The 21,788-nt window shown below is 44.5% G+C and overlaps 1 protein-coding gene across 3 annotated transcripts in view; it reads left to right on the forward strand.

The window, feature by feature from the left end:
* Positions 1-21,788, forward strand: part of MUS81 (MUS81 structure-specific endonuclease subunit) — a 309,816-nt gene that overhangs the window by 147,299 nt on the left and 140,729 nt on the right. For all 3 annotated transcript variants that reach the window (XM_086938075.1, XM_086938074.1, XM_086938076.1), the window contains 3 exons: positions 287-375; positions 1,147-1,320; positions 17,845-18,018. In XM_086938075.1, coding sequence (XP_086794201.1) covers positions 287-375; positions 1,147-1,320; positions 17,845-18,018 — 437 coding nt within the window. The remainder of the gene's footprint in view (positions 1-286; positions 376-1,146; positions 1,321-17,844; positions 18,019-21,788) is intronic.

A 21,788-nucleotide genomic window follows, 5' to 3' on the forward strand; every position in this document is an offset into this window, starting at 1 on the left:
TGAGGGTAAGGTGAAGAGAGATCAACATGCAGGCAAAGCAACAGGGTTGTACTCTGTTATGAAGCAAATTAATGTGCGAGCACAACCAGTGACTACCTGAATAGGTTTATTGTTCTATCTGTGTCTGTCACTCCTTGGGGTGTCCAAGATTGAGTCATTCATACATAAAACCCCCATCACAGTTAAATGACCTCTGGCCATGTTCATTCATTATTCTACAGTGCCCTTAAGCATGATGTGCCACATTGTGAAGTTAATGCTCTATATATGATGCACTCTTTTTCAGCCAGACCCCGGCAGTAGGTACACAGCTTGGTCCTCTGTCAGCACTTTAATCCAGAAAAACCTTGTGCTCAAGACCCATAATCCTGCCAGGTGAGTTTAGGTCTGCGGTAACCCTGAACATGCTGTTTTATTAGTTGGAAGTAAATTGGAAAAGAATCATTTATTACAAGTACACACTCAGAATTTCAGATTCCTAATTCTGTGTAGGCGTCACTGTTACAAAACATATTGCTAGCTCTTGCAAGTAATCTGTTATGTAATTACTGAGCTAGCATCTCATGAATCTGGCAATGCTTGTAAAGTGATATTTGGGTTTTCAACTTTTTTCATCATAGTGTATTCTTAGGGAACTTGAGGGAAAAAGTGCCTCATTTATGTCCCTTTTAATTCTGACGGGGTTGGGACTGGAGTTACAGGAGTTATCAAAATTATTAGCCTTGGGAAAACTGCAAATGGTATTTATTTCACCGAGAGGTTTTGGGTGAAACTTCATAGCACAATAAGGATTTCCCAAGGGAATCGCACCTGGAATAACAGGTTCCCATACAAATTTCTCAGGGGACCCTCATGGTCCCACTTGTAATTGGCCGATAACTCTGTTGCCCTGGACTTACCTGCACCACCGGTGTTGTTAATTCTATGGAGTGGGGATTGCAAAAGGAATAGAATTACTGGGATGGACACTGGGCCTTTCAAAAAGGAGGGCCTCACTCTGGTAATGGAGATTGATTTCCGGTCTGTTAGCTGCACACTACTGTTAAATTACAGTGGTATGTCCTAATTGAGTGATTGTCACTTAAAGAGACTGAAGGGCTCTAGAGCTCATATCCCCCTCTTTTCTGTTATCTATTTTTGGAGCAGGTATTCGCTGACTGAAAAGGGGCTGGAGCTTGCTCAGAAGCTGGAGAAAGGAGAACAGATGTTGCTGCCTGCTATTGAAGAAAGGGAGTTGAACTCTGTAGGAGAGGCGAATGAGGGCAAGGCATTGTGCTCTGTTGTTGTGAATCAAGAAGAAGCCTGGAGTAATATCCCCTTGTAAGCAACATTATGCATGTGTCTGTCCAGAATGACTGCAAAGATTGTTGTATCTTCCCAATGTTCATTACTTTGTATCCCTGCAAGATTGGCAGTTCTTGCTTCTGTATGCCTCCTGTTTGTTCTTACATATTTATTGTTTTTATTTGTTCACAGATAGGCTAATATAGGCTGCTCCTCATGGGGTTCATTATATGTTGGAGTACAGATATGTTATGCATTAGTACTACTTGTACTCAACTTGTAATCAGCAGAACATTTCTTCCCACATCTCCTCCCAACCCCAACCCCATCCCACTTCCCTCCCCACATGATATCCACTGGAGAGCAACAGTATACATTTATTCACTGGTAATATATTCCTACTATCTTATCAGGACCTAAGAGTACGAGGACTGGTGGGAAAGGCCTGTGTGACTGACGCATCAGTTACCAAATAGGTAAAAGCCTGTTCATTTAAGCCTTTCCCTGGTTCTAAGTTGGGTCTGCTTCATGGTCTATAAAGTCTCAAGATGGGTATTGAGACAGTAGGTGGCACAGTCTGGGTTGTTAGGTTACTTCCATGTGCCCCTGGAGGATCATCCCACTGAGCAGTCGGGGGGGCAGTGTGTGTGTGTGTGTGTGTGTGTGTGGGGGGGGGGGTGGTAAGGTCTATAATCGCTGCTACTGGTTGCTAAGAATCTACGAGACAGTTCCTCCCTTCTGTCTCAGATTGACTATTTGAGAAGCCCCCTCCATTTCCTACCTGTGGAGTACCCTGTCCTCCACCTCAGCCCAGTATACAACGTCTTTTCTCCATACCTCTACTGTGGGAGGAGCAGATGCCTTCTAATTTCTAGTAATTACAATTTTCGCTAGGAGCATTGCTAAGTCCATGAATCTTGTGGCCACTTTAATGTTAACCTTTCGCTTATGCATACCCAGTAATATGATCTCTATGGTCCCTACATCTGACCACCTCACCTTGTACTCTGTTGTCTAGGACCGACCGCCAGTATATGGTCAAGTGAAAGCAATCCCACATTTGGGTTCCTACATCTAGGGTACAGCGCTTGGGCTGTAGGAAATATCTGACCCAGTTTAGTAGGGGTGAGGTAAGCTCTATGCAAAATACTAATTTGTATATACCGAAACTGGATGTTGGGGGATACTTTTTTGCTATATTTGTGGGCCATTTGCCATTCATTGTCATTAAACACCCGACCGGCTATATCTTCCCATTTGTCTCTCAGTGGTTGCAGTCATACCGCAGTACACTCCATGACTCCCTTATAGAGCCAGGATACCATCCCACCGCTTTCCCCTGCTGTGGACAATGTTTCAATGAGAGCGTGTACCAGAGGCTCCGGCCCATCCATGCCTCACAGTTGTATGTATGTCCCCTGTTAGCATCTGTAGCCCCATGTCATGTATATCTGTCCAGTGCTGGTGGTTGATCAAATCACTTGTGTTTACATTTGCTTCTGTGCCTCGTTCGTGTTGCATATGCCATACTTGCCTGCATGCCTAATGTTATTTGGTATTTATATAGCAATGTGTTAACCAATTATTTCAGTCTGCAGTTGTTGGTTCTTAACAGCTGAGATTTCATGCCTAAGTCTTTTTACATGCTTGCAAGTTATATTCTTTTTTGCAGCCTGTTGATGCAACACTGTTCTCCTAGATGCCCATGATTGTAGTGTTTTCTTCTGTACCCTGTTGTGGCCGTGGCGAGCCCTCTTTCCACACTTGGTCCGTGTGCCTGCGCTGATCGCTGGACGTCTTCCCTGGCCTGAAAGTCCCCCCGCTGCCGCTTCCTGAAATCTGCGGCCGCCGAGCGGGGGACTCCATTGCCCATGATCCTTTGCTGGGGCGCCGCCTGACGACGTCATCCCTGCGCCCAGAGGACATTTCAAACTCCCAGCAGCCCCGGTGGAGCGGGTGGTGTTTTCTTCTGTACCCTGTTGTGGCCGTGGCGAGCCCTCCTTCCACACTTGGTCCGTGTGCCTGCGCTGATCGCTGGACGTCTTCCCTGGTCTGAAAGTCCCCCCGCTGCCGCTTCCTGACATCTGCGGCTGCCGAGCGGGGGACTCCATTGCCCATGATCCTTTCCTGGGGCACTGCCTAACGACGTCATCCCTGCGCCCGGAGGATATTTAAAACTCCCTGCAGCCCCGGTGGAGCGGGTGGTGTTTTCTTCTGTACCCTGTTGTGGCCGTGGCGAGCCCTCCTTCCACACTTGGTCCGTGTGCCTGCGCTGAATGCTGGACGTCTTCCCTGGCCTGAGAGTCCCCCCGTTGCCGCTCCCTGACATCTGCGGCCGCCGAGCGGGGGACTCCATTGCCCATGATCCTTTGCTGAGGCGCTGCCTGACAACGTCATCCCTGCGCCCGGAGGATATTTAGAACTCCCTGCAGCCCCGCGTCGCGGGATCGCACGCGGGCCTGCGCCGGGCTAAGCCAGGGCAAAGGGAGGGCCCTCTGTGGCCCTCAGAGGCCTGAGAAGGCCGGGCTGGGCCATATCCTTTGTTTTTTTTACCTTGCGGACAACATTGCCTAAAGGACGATAAGTCATAGCCCCTGACGTACCTCATAAAGCCTTTTATTCCTATGTTGGTATTAGAATAGCTATTGTCGGTACTGTTGTGCACACTTGATTTGATCCTGGACTTTTTTGTTATATATTGCATACAATAGGGGAAACAGCTATTAGCTATGCCTAAAGGTCAAACAAATAGAAGGAAGTCACTGGCGGGTGGTAGAATAATAGGCACCATAGACCAATTTCTGACGAAGGCTGCCAATAAGTTAGACCACGATATAGCCCTGGCTGAACAATGCTTGTCAGTTGAATTTCCTTCCAATAAACGCTCTTCCCTAGGCTCCCTACAGTTAGCAACTTCGCCCCCCATACTATCTAGAGATAACATCGTTAGGGATGATCCAGGGATCCCCTTACTCCTTCAGGATAGCTTACCTTTAACACAACCTCTACGGGGGGAAACCATTGACACAATAAACCTAGACCATTCACCTAATCCCCCAAGGGAGGATCATCCACCCCTGTCAACACCGGGGAATAAAGTCCGGCTTAATCATCCACTCAAGGAAAATCTTTCACACTCCGGACAGGGGGCCACTTTAAAGAGAAAGAGGGGTAGGGACACACATGTAGGCAAGCGTGCAAAAATATCCAGATCATCCATAGACCCGAGCAAGAAGCAAGCTACGAGCAAAACACGCCTCGGCCCAAAAAACTTACTCCCAGGGGGCATTTTAACTAGGGGGTAATGGAGGATTTGGAAAAGCTCATTAAATCCCTCATGTTACCCCTCATAGAGAGAGTCAAGAGGCTGGGAGATCAAATGACTCATTTACTTGAAACTACTCATTCAAATGAAGAGGCTCTAAAACAACTCATTACCCAGAATACCCCAAACGTACCTCAGTATCCTATATCAGGACCAATTAAGCCCCACGAGGAACGCCATTTTTTAAAACCAAGGATCACTTCGGTTGCTATTGCCAGTACTGAGCTGCCATCACAGCTACCCAGAGAGACACCATTAGCGGGACCTTCGAACAAGTCTAACACCAACAACATAGCAACGACGAAGGCACCTCCACCACACTCGGTTTCAAACAATTGTGGGCATTATATAGATCTACCCCCGGAAGCAGCCCCACTATGTCATCATTCTGACTGGAGTCCCAGTGTTGGTTGAAGGTAGGAAAGAAGCCCACGAAAATCTTAAAAATAAACTCATACATTGGCTGAGCGCCAACAGACCTTTGCCACCAAATATCAATGGCGATATAGTGTCCGTCAGGAGACGAGGTTGGGTGGGCCCTCGACCAAAAGACATTGAGGGGGATATCGTAATAATCAATTTCAGGGACCACAGAGTTGTCACCCATATTACTGATTGGTTTTCGGGGAGAGGGGAAAGCGGCATATCACCCCGCGATTTGAGCTACTTTTATCCTAGAACTCTATTGACCCGCTCAAATTTCGTGCCAATACCAAAAACACGCAATACCCAACATTCATTTAACTGTAATACCCATATCCCAACATCGCGGCCTCCCACCTCTAAGACACCCTCACTTTTCCAGTCTTCATGAACAGATAGGCCACTATTTCCTCACTTTAGTAGGCACCAACATCCGAATTACAACTGGCGATGGAGTATTCCAGTATGTAACTCATTTGAGCCATTGTCAGGCCTAGAGGACTTAGATTGACAACTGATGGCCACCCAGGTGTGCCAGCCGTTAGATTTATCCCCTGGTGTTTCTGAACATCAAAAGGGTCTTGGGTGCTATCACCTATCTGATAGATCTAATATTAACATCGCACCCGGTGAATTTATTGAAGAAGGGAGGCGCAATTCTCCGCTAGTGAGGGAACTAGTTACACCATTAGCGGATGTTAGGGCTACAGTCTGAAGATCCATCTATCATACCGCCTCCCACTCTTAGGGAAGAAGAAAATACAGACATCCCTATTCATACTGCCCAAAATCCGATAATTTTGTCTCACTTACTTCTATCTTGGAATGTGGCAGGTCTGGCAAATAAAATTGGTCAACAGCCTTGGCGGGACTTAGTTGATAACTATACCATTGTTTGTTTTCAGGAAACCTGGGCCTTAGACCCTGTTCATCTATTGTGGTTTCGGACCTTTCACTCACCAGCCTTGCCAAGCTCTTAGGGCAGAAATAGTGGGGGTTTGTGCACATATATTAGCACTGTTAATGAGCTTACATTTTTAAGACACCTTCCAACCGAACACTATCAGATCCTAATCCTTAGATGGGGAAATGCCATTAACATGATTTTAATAAATTTCTATAATAATGTGTCTACTGATAATTTAGATAGTTATAAACAACCTGATTTGCAGTGTCTCCTCCTTAAAGGAAAGGACATGTGGGGAGTCTTTCCTGGCATGGGTGGGTGATTTCAATTGCAATATCTGTCAGGACGGACCGAAGGCCATTTGCGGCCTCGGGAACCTTACTGACGACAACCTGAGTCATTTCAGCCACTCTAAGCAGGGTGATATATTGAATAACTTGCTGTTTTATTTTAATCTCTCATATATTAATGAGCTATGCTCACCATTAATACAGTTCCAGCCAACCTACCACAGCAGAGGGTGTAACTCCACATTAGACTTCACCCTTCTTTCCAGAACACATGCCCATTTAGTAACATCATGGGAAACGCTAGATGAAAGTTATGGTGACCACTACCCAATTTCATTCTCCATAAAAAAGGCCGAGCTAGAGCGGTCCTGGAGGGATAACAGCACCCTTTATCAGCAACCGATTACCCTTGCTCACAAACATGGTTACACCCTTAAATGGGATAAGGTTGACCCAGCGGGACTATTAGTAAATTTATTTTCGACAATGAGGAAAGAAATTTACATTTGCCTCTCTCCGACTGAAGAATATTCTAAAATCCTGAGCTCCTTTTCAAAGATACAAGCAACTTTAAAAGAGCTATTGACCAGACAGTATCGCTCAGACTCGAACCGCCCAAATGGTTGGTTCGATCATAACTGTACCACTGCACTAAAACCCTAAAAAAGGCTCTTCATGCTTCACCTCCATCCCCGTGTGAGATCCGAGAGGCTAGACATTCCTATCGTCTAGCTATTAAAAGCAGGGTGAAACTACTGAAAAAAGAGGAATGGCGGGCTATAATTACTGCTTCTAAAAATAGGGATACCACATTATTTTGGAAGACGGTCAATGCCCCTTTCTTCCAGAATAACAATAATGCAGCGGCGATAGATATTGCTATTAATGGGGAAACATGGGTCACACATTTCCAACATCTTTATGACAATGAAATTTCCCCTAACCCTGTACCTCCTGCTTTTGCATCTATGTCTGGCGATAAAGGAAGTGCTTGTAAGGGAGTTTTGAGGAAAAAATGGTTTTTCGAGGTCAGAGAATGGGCGCACTGCCAGTATGGAAGCACTATAGGATAGAGTGGATGGTGGTGCAACTGGGTGAGTGGACAACCATATAACCACCCAAAGGAGAAGTCAGCTAGCTGTACTAATCCAACGTTACTAAAAGAGACATACCCTATGCACACACTCAGTGAGTATAAGAAGGTCACAATGTGGCCATGAACAAATTTACAATTAAATGCAGAGGAACAACAGTAATACACACAATGATAAGCAGTTGATGCGATTAAATAAACATATATAGACAAAAAAGTCTTGGTGTCTTGGTTTAATTTATCACAGCTTGAGAACAACCAGCCGACACGTGTTTCATCGCATCTCGCGAATCTTCAGGGCTGGAAACAATACAGAAAAAAGGGGCTATTCTTGCGAATATATACAATTGAAAATGGCAAATGATAGCCTTTAATCCACTTATGGCCGGCTATCGAGACAAGCATCAAGGGAGATAACTTCATGCATAGGTCTAAACCCTTGAGAAGGTTTGAGGAAGACATCCTTTGGTGTGCTAAGGTGCCCTAGTTATATCGTTCGCTATATACCGGTATTGTGTACATTCCATGCGATTGATTGAGCACTCGTGCACATTGACACCCAAACCATTCGTGTTCGGTCTGTGTATAATAATCTGTGATTCTATGCCGAGACTGTTCATAGTGAAGTGCTAAATTTAGTTCGACGGTGATGTGAAAGATCATGCGTACAATGAGTAGATGTGGTTAATTTTGGAGTCAGAGGAGGCAACAGAGAACTTAAATTGAGACGTACAGAGGCCATGTGGATTATGAGAATGTACGCAGTTGGCCTAGGTCTTAACTTCGACTCTGAGCTTCAATTTTTCTTAGGTGACTCATTTTAAGTAATACCAGTAAATACCAGACTTGCATATCTTGTTTTCGTAAACCATGATGTAACTATATGATGAATTCTATACAGTGACTTATCTCTATGGAATATGATGTTTGTTATGGAGGTATCCACAGAATATCAGGTTTGCTGTTAACATCCCATCAAACGAAAACTTACTTGCAGATATGTGTTGGTAAATTACAATGTGAATTTATGTAACAGTATATATACCATTTGTTGTCATGTTTTCAACGACATGGAACTGAGCAATGTACTTAGAATTGTAAGAGAGGTTGGGAAGATATCGTTTATACTTCTCCCACAACCTTTATGTCAAATGGTTTTGCATGCGAGGCATTTGCAACATCTTCTTGCGGCACATACTGGCAGTATCACGATGGCATGGAGCATGTAATGATGCGTGCGCGGTATTTGCGAGATTTTCTCTTAAATCACCCATTACATACTGCGCACTGACAGTGTCTTTACGATGTAAAGCATGTTACCACAGCATGATCGATAAGTTTATGCCCGACTATTATGTACAGTTGCCACTTTCCAAGGAACATTAATTTTCCTTTTTAAATTGTATGCGCACTTCCTTTTTTTGTCTATACGCCACTGTTCAGATAATCTACTGACCTTTTCCTCATTCTTCCGATATGTGCACGTCACTATCCCGGCTTCAGATCTTTGCTGCTGTCTCTTTAAATTCTTTTCTTCTGAGACGCCGATTACACAACCCAAGGGGCCGGACGCTTTAAAAACAACAGCTACTTCCGGGTCACGTGTCCGCACTTCGTACACAGAGACCCGGGAGATACGAAGAGAACAAGACGTCTTTAGGTAAGCGGAATGAGTTGGTTTCTTTAGGGGCTAGACTACCGAATCCTTTCCGCTACAGAGCATAACGGTTTGCTCTAACTGTTTGCATTTCAGACGGCTACTTGCACGAGGCCATAGAGCGACCTCTATCAGCCCTCGTTTAAGAATACTAGGGTAAGCAACGTGAGGTACCATCTTTTACTTGATATTAATGCATGCTTTATGCAACGTGATAATATTTTACCCTAAAACTACCCATGTACATCATGTTTCAGATACGGAACGAATTGACATTTTTTGACCGTTATACCATCTCCCGGGTGACCTATAAGAGCGCATTACGCTTGTAAGGTAATTTGACAATAATTTTTAACATATTCATTTTCCCTCATGTGTGGACACAATTTACACACGGATTGAGGATGATCTAAATTGAGTGATGTGAGATGTGGAAAATACAGGATTCCTCTATCTCACTGCTTACTTCTATAACATACTCCATTACAATGTTTATTTGACTAGGAGTTAGATGTTGCAAATTCTGTCTGGCATACTAGTACCCATGTCAGAAATAATTGATAGACTAGTGGAGCTCAGATATAAATATCACTTGTGACTATGTTATTTTCGCTATTAGTAACAACAGCTATGAAATGAGCTTTACCAGTCTACTTCCTTTTACGCCTGAATCTATTTTCCTTTAACTTTGTTACAGCCAATCAATTCAACTTGACTTTTGAATTTAATACTGGTCTTGGGCCCCTCCGGGTCGGAATTATCACCGGAAGAGCGGTGAGCCTACCCCATCGATTTTCACATATTCTGTTTGCTATATAATTATTAACTTTAGTTCGCCCTCAAGGCTAACATTATCCTTGATGCAACAGATGAGTTCAGACCCTAAGTCTGCGCATAGTTACATACTTAGTTTTGATTCTTTCCTAGTTTTCCTTTTTTCCCCGCCTTTTTTCTGTTCTTGTTTCCCATGCCTCTTTTCCTTCTCCTGTCTTTTTCATTTAATTCTTAATCTAGACCTCTTGGTCCAAGCACAACCATTCAGAGGTATGTGTTGAAAATTTCATATTCAATCACGGTGCACTCATTGTACGCATGATCTTTCACATCACCGTCGAACTAAATTTAGCACTTCACTATGAACAGTCTCGGCATAGAATCACAGATTATTATACACAGACCGAACACGAATTGTTTGGGTGTCAATGTGCACGAGTGCTCAATCAATCGCATGGAATGTACACAATACCGGTATATAGCGAACGATATAACTAGGGCACCTTAGCACACCAAAGGATGTCTTCCTCAAACCTTCTCAAGGGTTTAGACCTATGCATGAAGTTATCTCCCTTGATGCTTGTCTCGATAGCCGGCCATAAGTGGATTAAAGGCTATCATTTGCCATTTTCAATTGTATATATTCGCAAGAATAGCCCCTTTTTTCTGTATTGTTTCCAGCCCTGAAGATTCGCGAGATGCGATGAAACACGTGTCGGCTGGTTGTTCTCAACTTGTAAGGGAGTTTTCCCGCTGGGAATTTCTTTTACTTGCGACGAGGTTATCATGGCTATAAAAGAGAGCCCTTCTGGTCAGGCGCTCGGCCCGGATGGTATACCAATTGATGTTTTTAAATCTGAAATCCTCCTCTGGGACCCCCTTTTAACTAATGTCATGAATAGTGCTAACTCTTTTGGGCTTATATCAACTTGGACCGAGGCCATAGTGGTCCCTATTTTTAAAAAGGGCAACAGACCAGATCCAACCTGTTATCCGCGTATTTCACTTCTAGACGGCTTAATGAAGGTAGCTGGTCGTATTATTTTCAAGCGAATTCAACTCTGGGCTGAGGAAGGTAACATTATATCTAACCTCCAGTACGGCTTTCGTACCGGTATGGGAACCATCGAGCAGAGTTTAAATTTACATCTTTTAATTTCCAAGTACACCCAGGCCAGGAAAGGTAATCTCTTCATTACTTTTATTGACCTGAGCTCTGCCTGCGACTGTGTGGACCACAATCAACTTTGATCCACGCTATCTGACCTGGGTATTGATGAAACAATACTTAATTTCATCAAGGAATTATATAGGGGTGCCGGGGCCAGGGTGCGCTTTGGTAAGCAAGGTGAGTGTTCGTCAAAATTTTCCATCAAGAGGGGAGTGAGACAGGGGTGCATTTTAGCACCCCTGCTCTTCACCCTATATATTAACTCTATTGGCGACCACCTTAAGGGCTTACCGTACGACTATCCTTCATCTCAGGGCCAGCCTGTCCCCTTATTCCTATACGCCGACGATGCTGCCATCATGTCGCAAACCAGGCTAGGCCTACAGAAGGCGGTCTCAAAATGTAATAACTATATGAAAGATAAGGGATTAAAAGTCAATACCACTAAAACATATACTATGGCTTGTGGGCACCGCACTAAGAAAACACCCTGTTCTATATTCCTTGAGGGTAGGAGGATAGAGACAACAGATCACTTCCCCTATCTCGGAATATCATTTGATAGGAAATGCATTTGGCACACTGCAGTGAAAGCAAGAAAATTAGCCTTCTCTAGGGCGGTTGGTGCACTGCATAACTTTGCGGCAAAACTTGGGGGTAGACCCGTTAAGGAACTGATCTCAATATATCAGGCCAAGGGTATATCTATGACCACTTACGGATTAGGTATTTGGGGTATTGAAAATACAACATCTATCCAATTAATTGAAAATCATTACCTCAGATATTTGCTGGGAGCTCCTAAATCCTCTGCAAATTACCTTATGCACATTGAATTGGGTCTACCCTTTATCTACCCTTCTTGACCTAAGCGCAGCATTCGACACTGTAGCACATTCCATCTTGCTACAGTGTCTGAATGGAGGAGGAGTGACAGGAGCTGCGCTTGGTTGGATCAAGTCCTTCCTGTCTGACAGGTGCTTTCAAGTCAGATTGGGTGAATGCTACTCAAGGGAGATTGAGTTGGGCCAGGGCGTACCTCAGGGTTCGTCCCTGAGCCCAACCCTATTTAATATCTACGTCTCCCCCCTGGCAGCCATCGTGGAGGGATGTGGTCTTCGTTTGGTGTCCTACGCCGATGACACGCAGTTGGTCATCTCCCTATCGTGTGCGCCCGGCCTTGCAGCGGACATCTTCAGGAACTGCATGCAAGATCTTGCTGCCTGGATGTCCGCAAACTGTTTGAAATTGAACGGTAGCAAGACCGAGGTGCTCGTGGTGGGGGGTGGGCCGTCTGCGTGGTCGTCGGCGTGGTGGCCATCATGTCTGGGTGAAGTTCCTGTTCCATGCCGTGAGGCCAGGAATCTTGGCGTGTGGCTGGACAAGGACCTTGCCTTCGGCCCACAGGTTGGTCGGGTGACGGGGGTATGCTTCGGTGTCCTGAGTGCCCTTAGGAAAGTATTAGATCTGCTTCCCATTTCCGCTCGAAAGACACTGGTGCACGCCCTGGTCACCTCCCGACTTGATTATGGGAACCTGCTCTATCTGGGGGCCACAGGCAGGGTCATGGGCCGCCTGCAGGTTCTTCAAAATGCGGCAGCGCGGCTGGTACTCAGGCTCCCTAGGAGGTCTTCCGCCAAACCAGCTTTGCGGGCCCTCCATTGGCTTCCCATTGAGAGAAGAGTGGAGTTCAAGGCCCTTGCCACATGTCACCGCATCTTGAGCGGCAAAGCACCTCTCCCGCTCCAGAGCCTAGTATCCCACTATGAGCCCAAACGCAGTCTACGGTCTTCCCAGACTGGGCTGTTAAAAGTCCCTAGAGTATCCAAAGTTCGCATGGGAGGCAGATCTTTTAGATACCTTGCTCCCAAGCGCTGGAATGATCTCCCGTTGGAACTGCGACTTGAACCCTCCGAAATCCTGTTCAGAAAAAAACTTAAAACTTATCTTTTCAGCAGATAGCCTTTTGGGGGAGGTGGGGGGACAGCCATTTCACTTATCACAGCGTGGGGACACGCCAGTGGCGTAATCAGGCGCTTAATAAATGTCCAAATGAATAAATTACTGATGCCATTAAGATTGCGCCCATCCTCTTATGGCATAAGGTCTGGGTCACCCCGGAGACAGCTTTTAATCGTAAATTAATCACTGACTGTCTTACCCTTGACGGTGTTAGGAATATTAAATGGTTGTCTTATGTGAAAACTTTGATGACCGAGTTTGGCCATCCTGAGTTTTATTCGAGACCGTCCAGCATGGAAGTGATTGGCAGGAAATCACTGAAACAACTGGCTATGGATCATCTAGTTAATAAAAGATGGTCCACAGAAAAACTTAAAAACTCAGTCTTGGCCTTTCAGGAAATCCCTACTAATCCAGGGTCCCAATTGTACCTTGTAAGTGATTTAACCTGCTATTCGAGAATGCTACTGTCACGGTTCAGGTTTGGAACTTTTTGTTCGTATAATCACCTTTCCAACCTGTAACAACTGGTCAAGGGAATTGCCCACTTGCCCTTGTGATGACTTATCTCCCCAATCAAACTTACACTGTATTTTATTTTGTAAATTTTATGCAGTTCCACGGAGGATTATTCTGAAACCCATCCTCAAAGCATGGGGCCACCGCTCATGCGGAATAGCCTATGTTAGACTGCAACAGTTAGAAAATGACACTGTTTCACACGCTATATCTAGTTTTTTAAAATTACAGGTTAAGTTTAGAATCTCTATGTAAAGAACTGTATTTTTACACACATTAGTATTTTAGAATTTTTAACAACCTGTTTTTATTAACTTGGAATTGCTCTGATTGTAATAATTATGTTTTTAAACGTACTGTACTTAATTGGCACTTTCGGATTGTATGTTTAACCTTGTATGCTTTTATGAATTCAGCTTGAATTACGAATAAAACTTTTTGAATTTGTGTGTACATTATCATCCTAAAACTTTATTTGATTATAACTCAGATAATCATAAAAGTACATACAATAAAATTACTTAAAATTCATCAATCATTATATGGCAGTTAATCACCAGGGGTTAGGAATTTAATAAAATATCTACTTTCCATGGGACAGGTTGCTTCATAAATCTACTTGTCCTGTCCTGTAAAAAAATCCATTTGTCCATCTGGTGCCACAGAGTGTAGCTACAAATTATGGTGCAATCTCATTATATAAGAGCTCTAATATTAACCTTTCTAGTTATGCCAGGGATCATACTATAGTAGGCTTTGAATTCTAGCAATTTCCTTATTTTGCCACCTTTCCACAGTTCCACATACTAGTGATGGAGGTAGCGTTAAGCATTAGTTCCAGCGTTGGAATGCTCTTTTGAGTCTGTGTAAACCTACTAAATTGCATGTTGTAGGGGTTTTCGCCTGCTCTTCTCGAATATTTTCCCATACTGAGAAAGGTTGGAATTATTTTTCCTGACCATGGCAGATTAAAACTTGTCCATGGTTGCGAAAAAAACGGTTGGAGGGAAATTATACTTGTAAACGCTCAACATATGTGTGCTTGAGCAAATCTACACCTGCAAGTTTTGCTCGTGCTAAAAAGCAGTTCACAAATATTCTCTAGTAGTACAATTTCCTGGCCTACGTCTGTAAAATCTTGTGAATTCATGAAAGCCGTAAATCTGCACTGATGCAAGGACATATACCATGGGTACAATTTAGTGACTTTCTTTAAGAATTGGGCCCCGAATTAGGTCTGGAGTCAACAAAGACCTTTTTTTAAAATTAAATGTCTTTCTATTTATCTATCCATCCAATGACTGGTTTCTGCTGTTTCACAAGGAACATATCTGCACACAAAGTTTTGTTCAGTGCCAGGGGCTACTGTGGCAATGTGTGCTTTCTAAGTCCAAAAAATATTATTGCTTTTTGTCAATGTTTGTTATAAAGGTGAGGGCCTGTAAGCTCCCACAAAGTTTTACAAAAACCATTCCAAAACAAGACATGCATTGGCAAACTCAAATGGCTGACCACCAATATCAATCGGACCAAAGCTTGTTTTTTCCCATGTTTCCCATTATCTTGTTGAAACTGGTTGCACTGATTTGCCACGATGAATATTTTTTGAAAAAACTAGCATGCATCAACACGTTTTACTAAATGATGCTCAAAGAAATGTTACTTACATTTTCCAGTAGTTTTCAAAACCCTTTTTCTTTCTTACCGTAGTTGTATTTTTTTGTGAACATTTTATTTTGAAAGCAAAGTATCCTCCATCCTGCTTCCAAGCTTCTTCAGATGTTTGCATCTAATTATAGGGCATTCTGGGAGCATTGTATGTAGTCTAATATTGTTAAACTTCGGAAATGTGTGTACACATTTTTACACTGGAACCATTATCAGTAGTGCAGTCAGTCCGAGCTTACAACATTTCCTTAGAGCGCTCACCCTAATAAGAAAGGCTTTGTGGTAATGAATCATGAATACAAGTTCGAACAGCATTAACTTATGGACATCAATATTACCTTAACTGCAGACAATGCCGTCCCTGATCTATATTGTGGTACTGTAAACTGGCGGCCAAAGGGTTTGTGCTGCAGAGGTTTGGGCCTACTTGTCCCAAGGACAAACTAAACATGGAAACTTGTTGCCTTGACCCCAAACAATATGTCCTGGGAGTCGGGCACCAGTACTTGCTGAATGGTATCTGATCTGGTGTCTGTGCTCATTGGCTCGGATTCTCCAGTTTCTTAAAGCCCATTGGTCGGTTGTTGACAGGCAGTGGTCTGATGTCTGTGATCCTAGCCACTGTTATTGTGCCAGTATCAGTGTGCGTTTATGTTTTTATGTTTGTAAACAATTTGTTTAAACTATGAAGATTCTACAATGTAAACATTCTCCCTGACTAATGATAGCATGTGTCTGTGGGAGGTGAAGGGTTACTTCAGCGTTAGCTCTCCCTCAGTTTTAGCGCTCCCTGCAGCAGGGAGCAGCACTGTTAGCTCTCTAGTACATCATATCTGTGTGGGCATGAAAACAGAAGCTGTAGCATCTACAACTGAATTGTTGAATGATATATCTGGAAGTTAATGGATCACATTTATTACCTGAAAATGGCTGTTAAACATACCTAGTATCTTTGCGCTACCTCTCGGACCCACTCTGGCTGGCATTCTTACGCCCCTCTTCCCATATCATTACTCCTACTGCTGTCTCTTTAACTGCTCCTTCAACCTTGTTGCATCTTCTGTGCCTCTATCATTTATGTGTGCTTTGGACTATAGTCTACTTGCCATGCTAGTGGCTCTGAAATTCCATACTGTTTCCATCTACATCTTCCTCCGGACTTACTGAGCATGAATTTGCCTACACATGACTTCTTTTAGTACCTTTGTTCATCTTTGTTAATGTGTGTTCTGAATTACATGTTTAGCCGTGGTTGACCACCCTTTGGATTATGTATTTTTTTACATGTTACCTCACCATCTTTGTATGCTGCGTTCATGATTGTGTGTATGTTGCACATATATCACATTCAGTAAATTCCGGTGTTACCCTCACTGAATTTTGGTGTTATCATGTAACTTATTCTTAAAATGGTTGACAGTGCTCCTGCTAACACCTGATCATGCGAATCGAAAGTCATCAATAATCTCAATTTGCCCTTCTTGATTTTGGTTTCTGGACTTGTGTGTTGCAGGCGACATTGATGTATGACTTTATTTTTTTTAACTCTTTATTTTGTGTGGAGAATTTTCAAAGCTGCAACTCGAATGTCCATGTTTTTAAAGGCTGTTGAGGAATGCCTATGAACTCATGTCATACTTTGTATTTTAAGCCTAAATACAAAGTTCCAAATATCTTCATTTTATGTATGTATTTTGGAAGCAATTAATACATCTCATGTTGCTGGGGCCTTCCACATGACTTTTGTCAATTAAAACTATAGAGGCAGTTTTCCATTATTTTCATCTATACATTGATTTTTCTTAAAGTGGCAAATGTAAAGGAGGAACGGTGTGACATCTGTCTTCAAAAAATATTTTGTTGAGCTTTCTTCACTGAAATCTATGACTCATACCCATAAAAAAAAAAATATTCTCCATGTATGTCAAGCTGTTACATTTTGGTGCAAGGTGCAAATTAGTGGCGTGACTTTTCTTTATTAATTTAAAGGTTGAGCGTATAAAAGCCATCGAAGCTTGAGGCAGCTTTGACGGTTTTATACGGTAAATGTCACTGTTGTTGAGCAGCATGACTGGTGTGTGGTCCTCAGGTTTTCAACAGGTATTGTGATAAGATGGTTTCTAAAGTTGATGCTGTGTTTTGCAGTGCCACAGTCAACATCTACTTGCTTAAGGTGTTCTTCAAAGGCCCAGTTTGCTATTAGTTTCTTGATATGTCATACAACAAGATGATGGTGGCTGAAGTGAAAAATAAGGCAATAGAAAGGAAGAAAATACAGGTACCAGTTGTACTAGATTTTGAGTACCTTTCATCGTGTGTTCTTCCACCAAGCTCTTTTAATTATTAGGCAGCTCAGGTTTTTAATTTAAAACTAAAAATATTAAAGGTGTGACTGCTGATGTCAGTAAAATTATATTTGAAGGTTTTATATGCAAAATGAAAGTCACAGTGTGCAGGAAAAATTCCCTCTCAGCCCTTAGTCTCCCGGTTCCATATAATAATCTTTGGAACAAAGCTGGGAGACTTGAGAAGCCTCGCTACAACAAGGTTTCCGTGCGTGAGCACAGCAGGGACACAGTATGGTAAAGTAACCTTCAAACACGTACCACAGCAAGGCAAACGACACAACATTAATTTCTGAAAGCGTGTGATGAGTTCCCCACATGTTTGTACAGAATTCATAGATATTTTATTTTATTGTATCTGGTTACCTGGGTTTTCAAATATTCTTTTTCTTTTCTTATGTCAATTCATCTGTGGTGATATGAAAGGAAAGAGACTTGCAAAGCAGGGGAGAGGTTTGCTACCTATAGTCCTGGAGACTATGAGAATGTCACTGTGAGCAGCACCGAAGTTGAAAAACCTTACCAGCACCTCCCGGAATACACTCTTGAGCCTGGCCAGTTTAACATCTTGTTGTGCGTGGACTTCATTGAAACCACAGGGTAAGTCAGAAGAGCAAGTAACTACAGAAATGAGGAATTTCAGCATGCTGTCCCTACTAAAGATAGGGCGTGACTTGGTGTTTGGATTCAGACCTTAATTGGCTGGCATGGTATAGAGAAGTTTTTTTGAGTTTCGATGCATCGAGTTTAAGGTTTCAGTGACGGGCATTGAATGAGCTTATAATTCCATATTGTACTGATAGTGTGCGCTTGTTTTGTGTGTGAGATAAACCAGTGTTGCTGCTGTCCATACTGTACCCATTCCGTCTGTGGAAAGTTTCCCCAGCTGCTGCTTGTGATTTACTTTTTTTGTGTTTGTCAATTTTGCACTGCTCCTGTTCACTTTGTAAGAGGGAAGGTTTTACCAATTTTGTCTTGGGTTGAATGTCTCTGGGTTTTGTGAGAAAGCTGCCCAGGATGGTAAAGGCACAACTCTTGAATACATGAGCTTGCATCATATAGATAATATTTTAATATGCTAATAACTTGGGTACAGTTTTGACTCCCCACCAAACTTCACCATGAAAAGTGCATTTTTAGTTTGTTTAATCCTATACATTTCAGTACATATTGATCGAACAGGATGAGCATTTATAGAATGCATGGGGGAGGGCAAATGATATCTCAAAATGTGCTTCCTAAATTTTAACCCATAGGTAGTTTTGCCATTAGGTACAGCATACAATCTTCTGGATGAAGTGACACTACCGTTGACATTCATGCAGAGCTCAGTGTTTTCTGTGTCATTGCAGATTTAGTATATATTGGTTACTTTTCTGTAGTTTAAAAGAAAAGTTATGGATATCCGGGTAAGTAAACATTGTATATGATGTGAGCAGACTTGATAAACAAATTAAGAAGGGCATGAATGGATGTGAAATCCAACTTGCTCTTCAGATCTAATCATTTCTTCAACTGCCATCTTTTTGGGAAATTAGGTTTCTAGTTCATATGCCCATTAAGCACACTATATACCTTTGGCAGACCAGTGTGTGTGTATAACAAAATAAGCATGTTTGTGGCATGTGTGGCTGTAGATACATATGCTCTACATACTCCTGCCATCTAGTGTTGGGCTTGGACGTTTCCAATTTGTTTTTGTTCGAAGAAGTCTTTAGAGTCATGAGGTGTAGTGACTTCTCATATGTTTAGTAATGCGCATGAGCATCTGCTTCAATGTTAGTTTTTTCCCACTGTCAGGTTTGGCCGTTTACCAATTGAGCTCTCGGTCAACTTGGCGTTCATCGTCACACTGCTTTGGTGTGTTCTGTCCCTTTGGCATGAAGAATCCTTTTGATACTATGCTTTTATTTGTTGGTCTTCACATACAAATTCGCCGAGCTGTGATAACCAGGACTGCATTGAGTCCTTCAGTCGGGGCCTTGTCCCTTGTGGAGCCTCGGCGCTCATCTTCTGTTCTTTCTCGATGAAAATGTGAGGAATGTAATAGGGGACATCAATACTTCCCCCAGTGTCACTCCAAGTACCCTTGGACCGACCATCACGAGGTCTGTAACCTGTTCCTCTCCCCTCAACACAACAAGATTGAGTCAGGCCTGCCTTGCTTTCAATTCCAAGAAAACATTGGACTACCAGTAAGATCAGAGGTTGGCTCGCTGGAGAATGCAGTGACAGGAACTAGATGAGACCCCTGACATCTTTAGCAAACATGACAGTGAGGAAGACTTGAAGGCTGGTCCATCCGGAGACCAGCCAATCCAGGCCAGCTCACAATCTGAGACAGAGGCACAACTGTTCTCAGAATCCCAGCAGCACCTGAAGACATCGACCTTGGATACAGTCTCACACCCCATGGCTGCACATTGGAATTGGGGGTGTGCCTTTCAGGCTCATGGCGGCGGACGCGTGAGCTCGAAGCTCTGCGCCAGCCCATTGATTTATCCACCACAATTAAGGCCCCAACCTCGGGAGAGCATCACAGAGACTTCCCGCTGCCGAGAGAAGCCCTGGGGAGTCGGTTGCAGCCCCTGCCTGTTTGGATCGGGGCATACATCTGCAGCGGCGGCCTCAGGAAGTTTCCAGTGGAGGCAATCAATATGGCGCCGTGAGGAGAGCCGAGTGCTGGCAGCTCGCCGTGCTGCTGAAGGCTCGTGAGCGAGAAGCCCTGCTGATCGACCGAGGGAGACCGAGGGCACAGAGCTGACACTGCACTGCGGAGGGCACACTTTGGAGTGTTCAGAGAACCCTGCGGCGCTGACACCTGTAGCGGGTCCCTGGGGAATTCGGCGGAGGGGCTCGGATGCGATCAGGCTGTGGGACGCAGTTTGCTGCTACCGAGCAGAGGTGATCTTTTGCTGGTATTGGGTTGACCTGATCCCCGTGTGGGAGGACCCTGAATGAGACCCTGGATCATTGTTGATGCCTGTGGGTGAGTGCTATCCTAAGCGCACTGAAGAGAGTTGGACATTGGGGCTGGAGGGGACTTCCCTCCTTATATCTCCTGTGGGCTGCCTGGTGATGTTGACTGATTGGGGACAATACGTAGACCCTGTGTTTCTGTGACTGGCCTACCGGGAATCAGACCTAGGTTGCCCAGGTGAAGTGCGGGCGCCCTGTGGCCCCCGGGGACTTTCGGTTGCGATCAGGGCGGCTGCCTGCTCTCCTGTCCGGAGCAACCTGCACACTGGGACTACTGCTGGTGCTGTTGAGAGGCGTGTCCCCTAAGAGTCCTTGAAGCCCGGATAATGTAGGCCCCACGGAGTCCTCCTGGATTGCTGGACATTGGCTTGGTGCTTGTCGCGGCGGGGAACGGTGCTGAGTGCAGTGTGTGGCCTGGACTTGAGGGGGTGTTCTAACCATGAGCTGCATTATGGGGAAGCCTAGCGGGAAGCAGATGTTGGCCCTGCCTGACCAAGAAGATTTGGGGCAGGAGGAGCGGCGACCGGCTTCGCCCGATGTGCCCATCGAAGCAGGGGTGCAGCAGCAGTTGGCCTAAGTACTCCAGGCTATCACAGACACAAGAGAGGCACTGCACCAGGACATTGCTACAGTGTCGGTGGGACTAGGGTTGTTGCGTGCTGAACATACCAAGCTGGCGGATAGAGTGGAGCAGGTCAAAACCTCATTGACAACCCTGGAGCCGGCACAGAAATCCCTCTCTGAACAGGTGGGAGACGTCTCCCGTAGACTCTTAGTGCGGGAGAAAAGAGCCGATGATGCTGAGGGACGAAACCAGAGGAACAACATCCACGTTTTGAGTCTGCCGGAGGGAATGGAAGGGACCAATATGGTCCAGTATTTGGAGGACTGGCTCCGCGACAAGGTGGCATCGGAGGGGCTGACACAGTTCTTCACGCTGGAAAGAGCTCATCGAGTTCCGCCCACCCGCTGGCGCCGGGCCTCCCTCCCCGTACGGTGGTGGCCAGACCCCTCCACTATAACAGCAAGGTTTCCATTTTCCCCGATTATACACTGAAGGTCCAACGAATGCACTTTTATGATGACCCGTCAGAAGCACGGGACTGACTAGAAACGTACAAAACAGGTAGGAGGCCTGCTGAGGAGCCTGGGGCACGTGGACCTTCGTAGCGGCTGCCTCAACGCCGCCAGAGGTCGTGGCTGCGCCCTGTCACTCTGAAGACACCCAGCTCTTCCTAGATGGAGAAGGAGAAGGAGAGAACTGAGGCGCTGCGGGCGGTGTCGGAACTCCTCCGGGACCACGAGAAGACATCGGGGGCTGGCACAGAGATGGATAAGACTCCCACAAACACAGATGGGTCCCAATCTAGTAGTATTCAGTTGCCACATGT

This window comes from Lissotriton vulgaris, chromosome 9 (assembly GCF_964263255.1).
Source record: "Lissotriton vulgaris chromosome 9, aLisVul1.2, whole genome shotgun sequence".
Classification (NCBI taxonomy): domain Eukaryota; kingdom Metazoa; phylum Chordata; class Amphibia; order Caudata; family Salamandridae; genus Lissotriton; species Lissotriton vulgaris.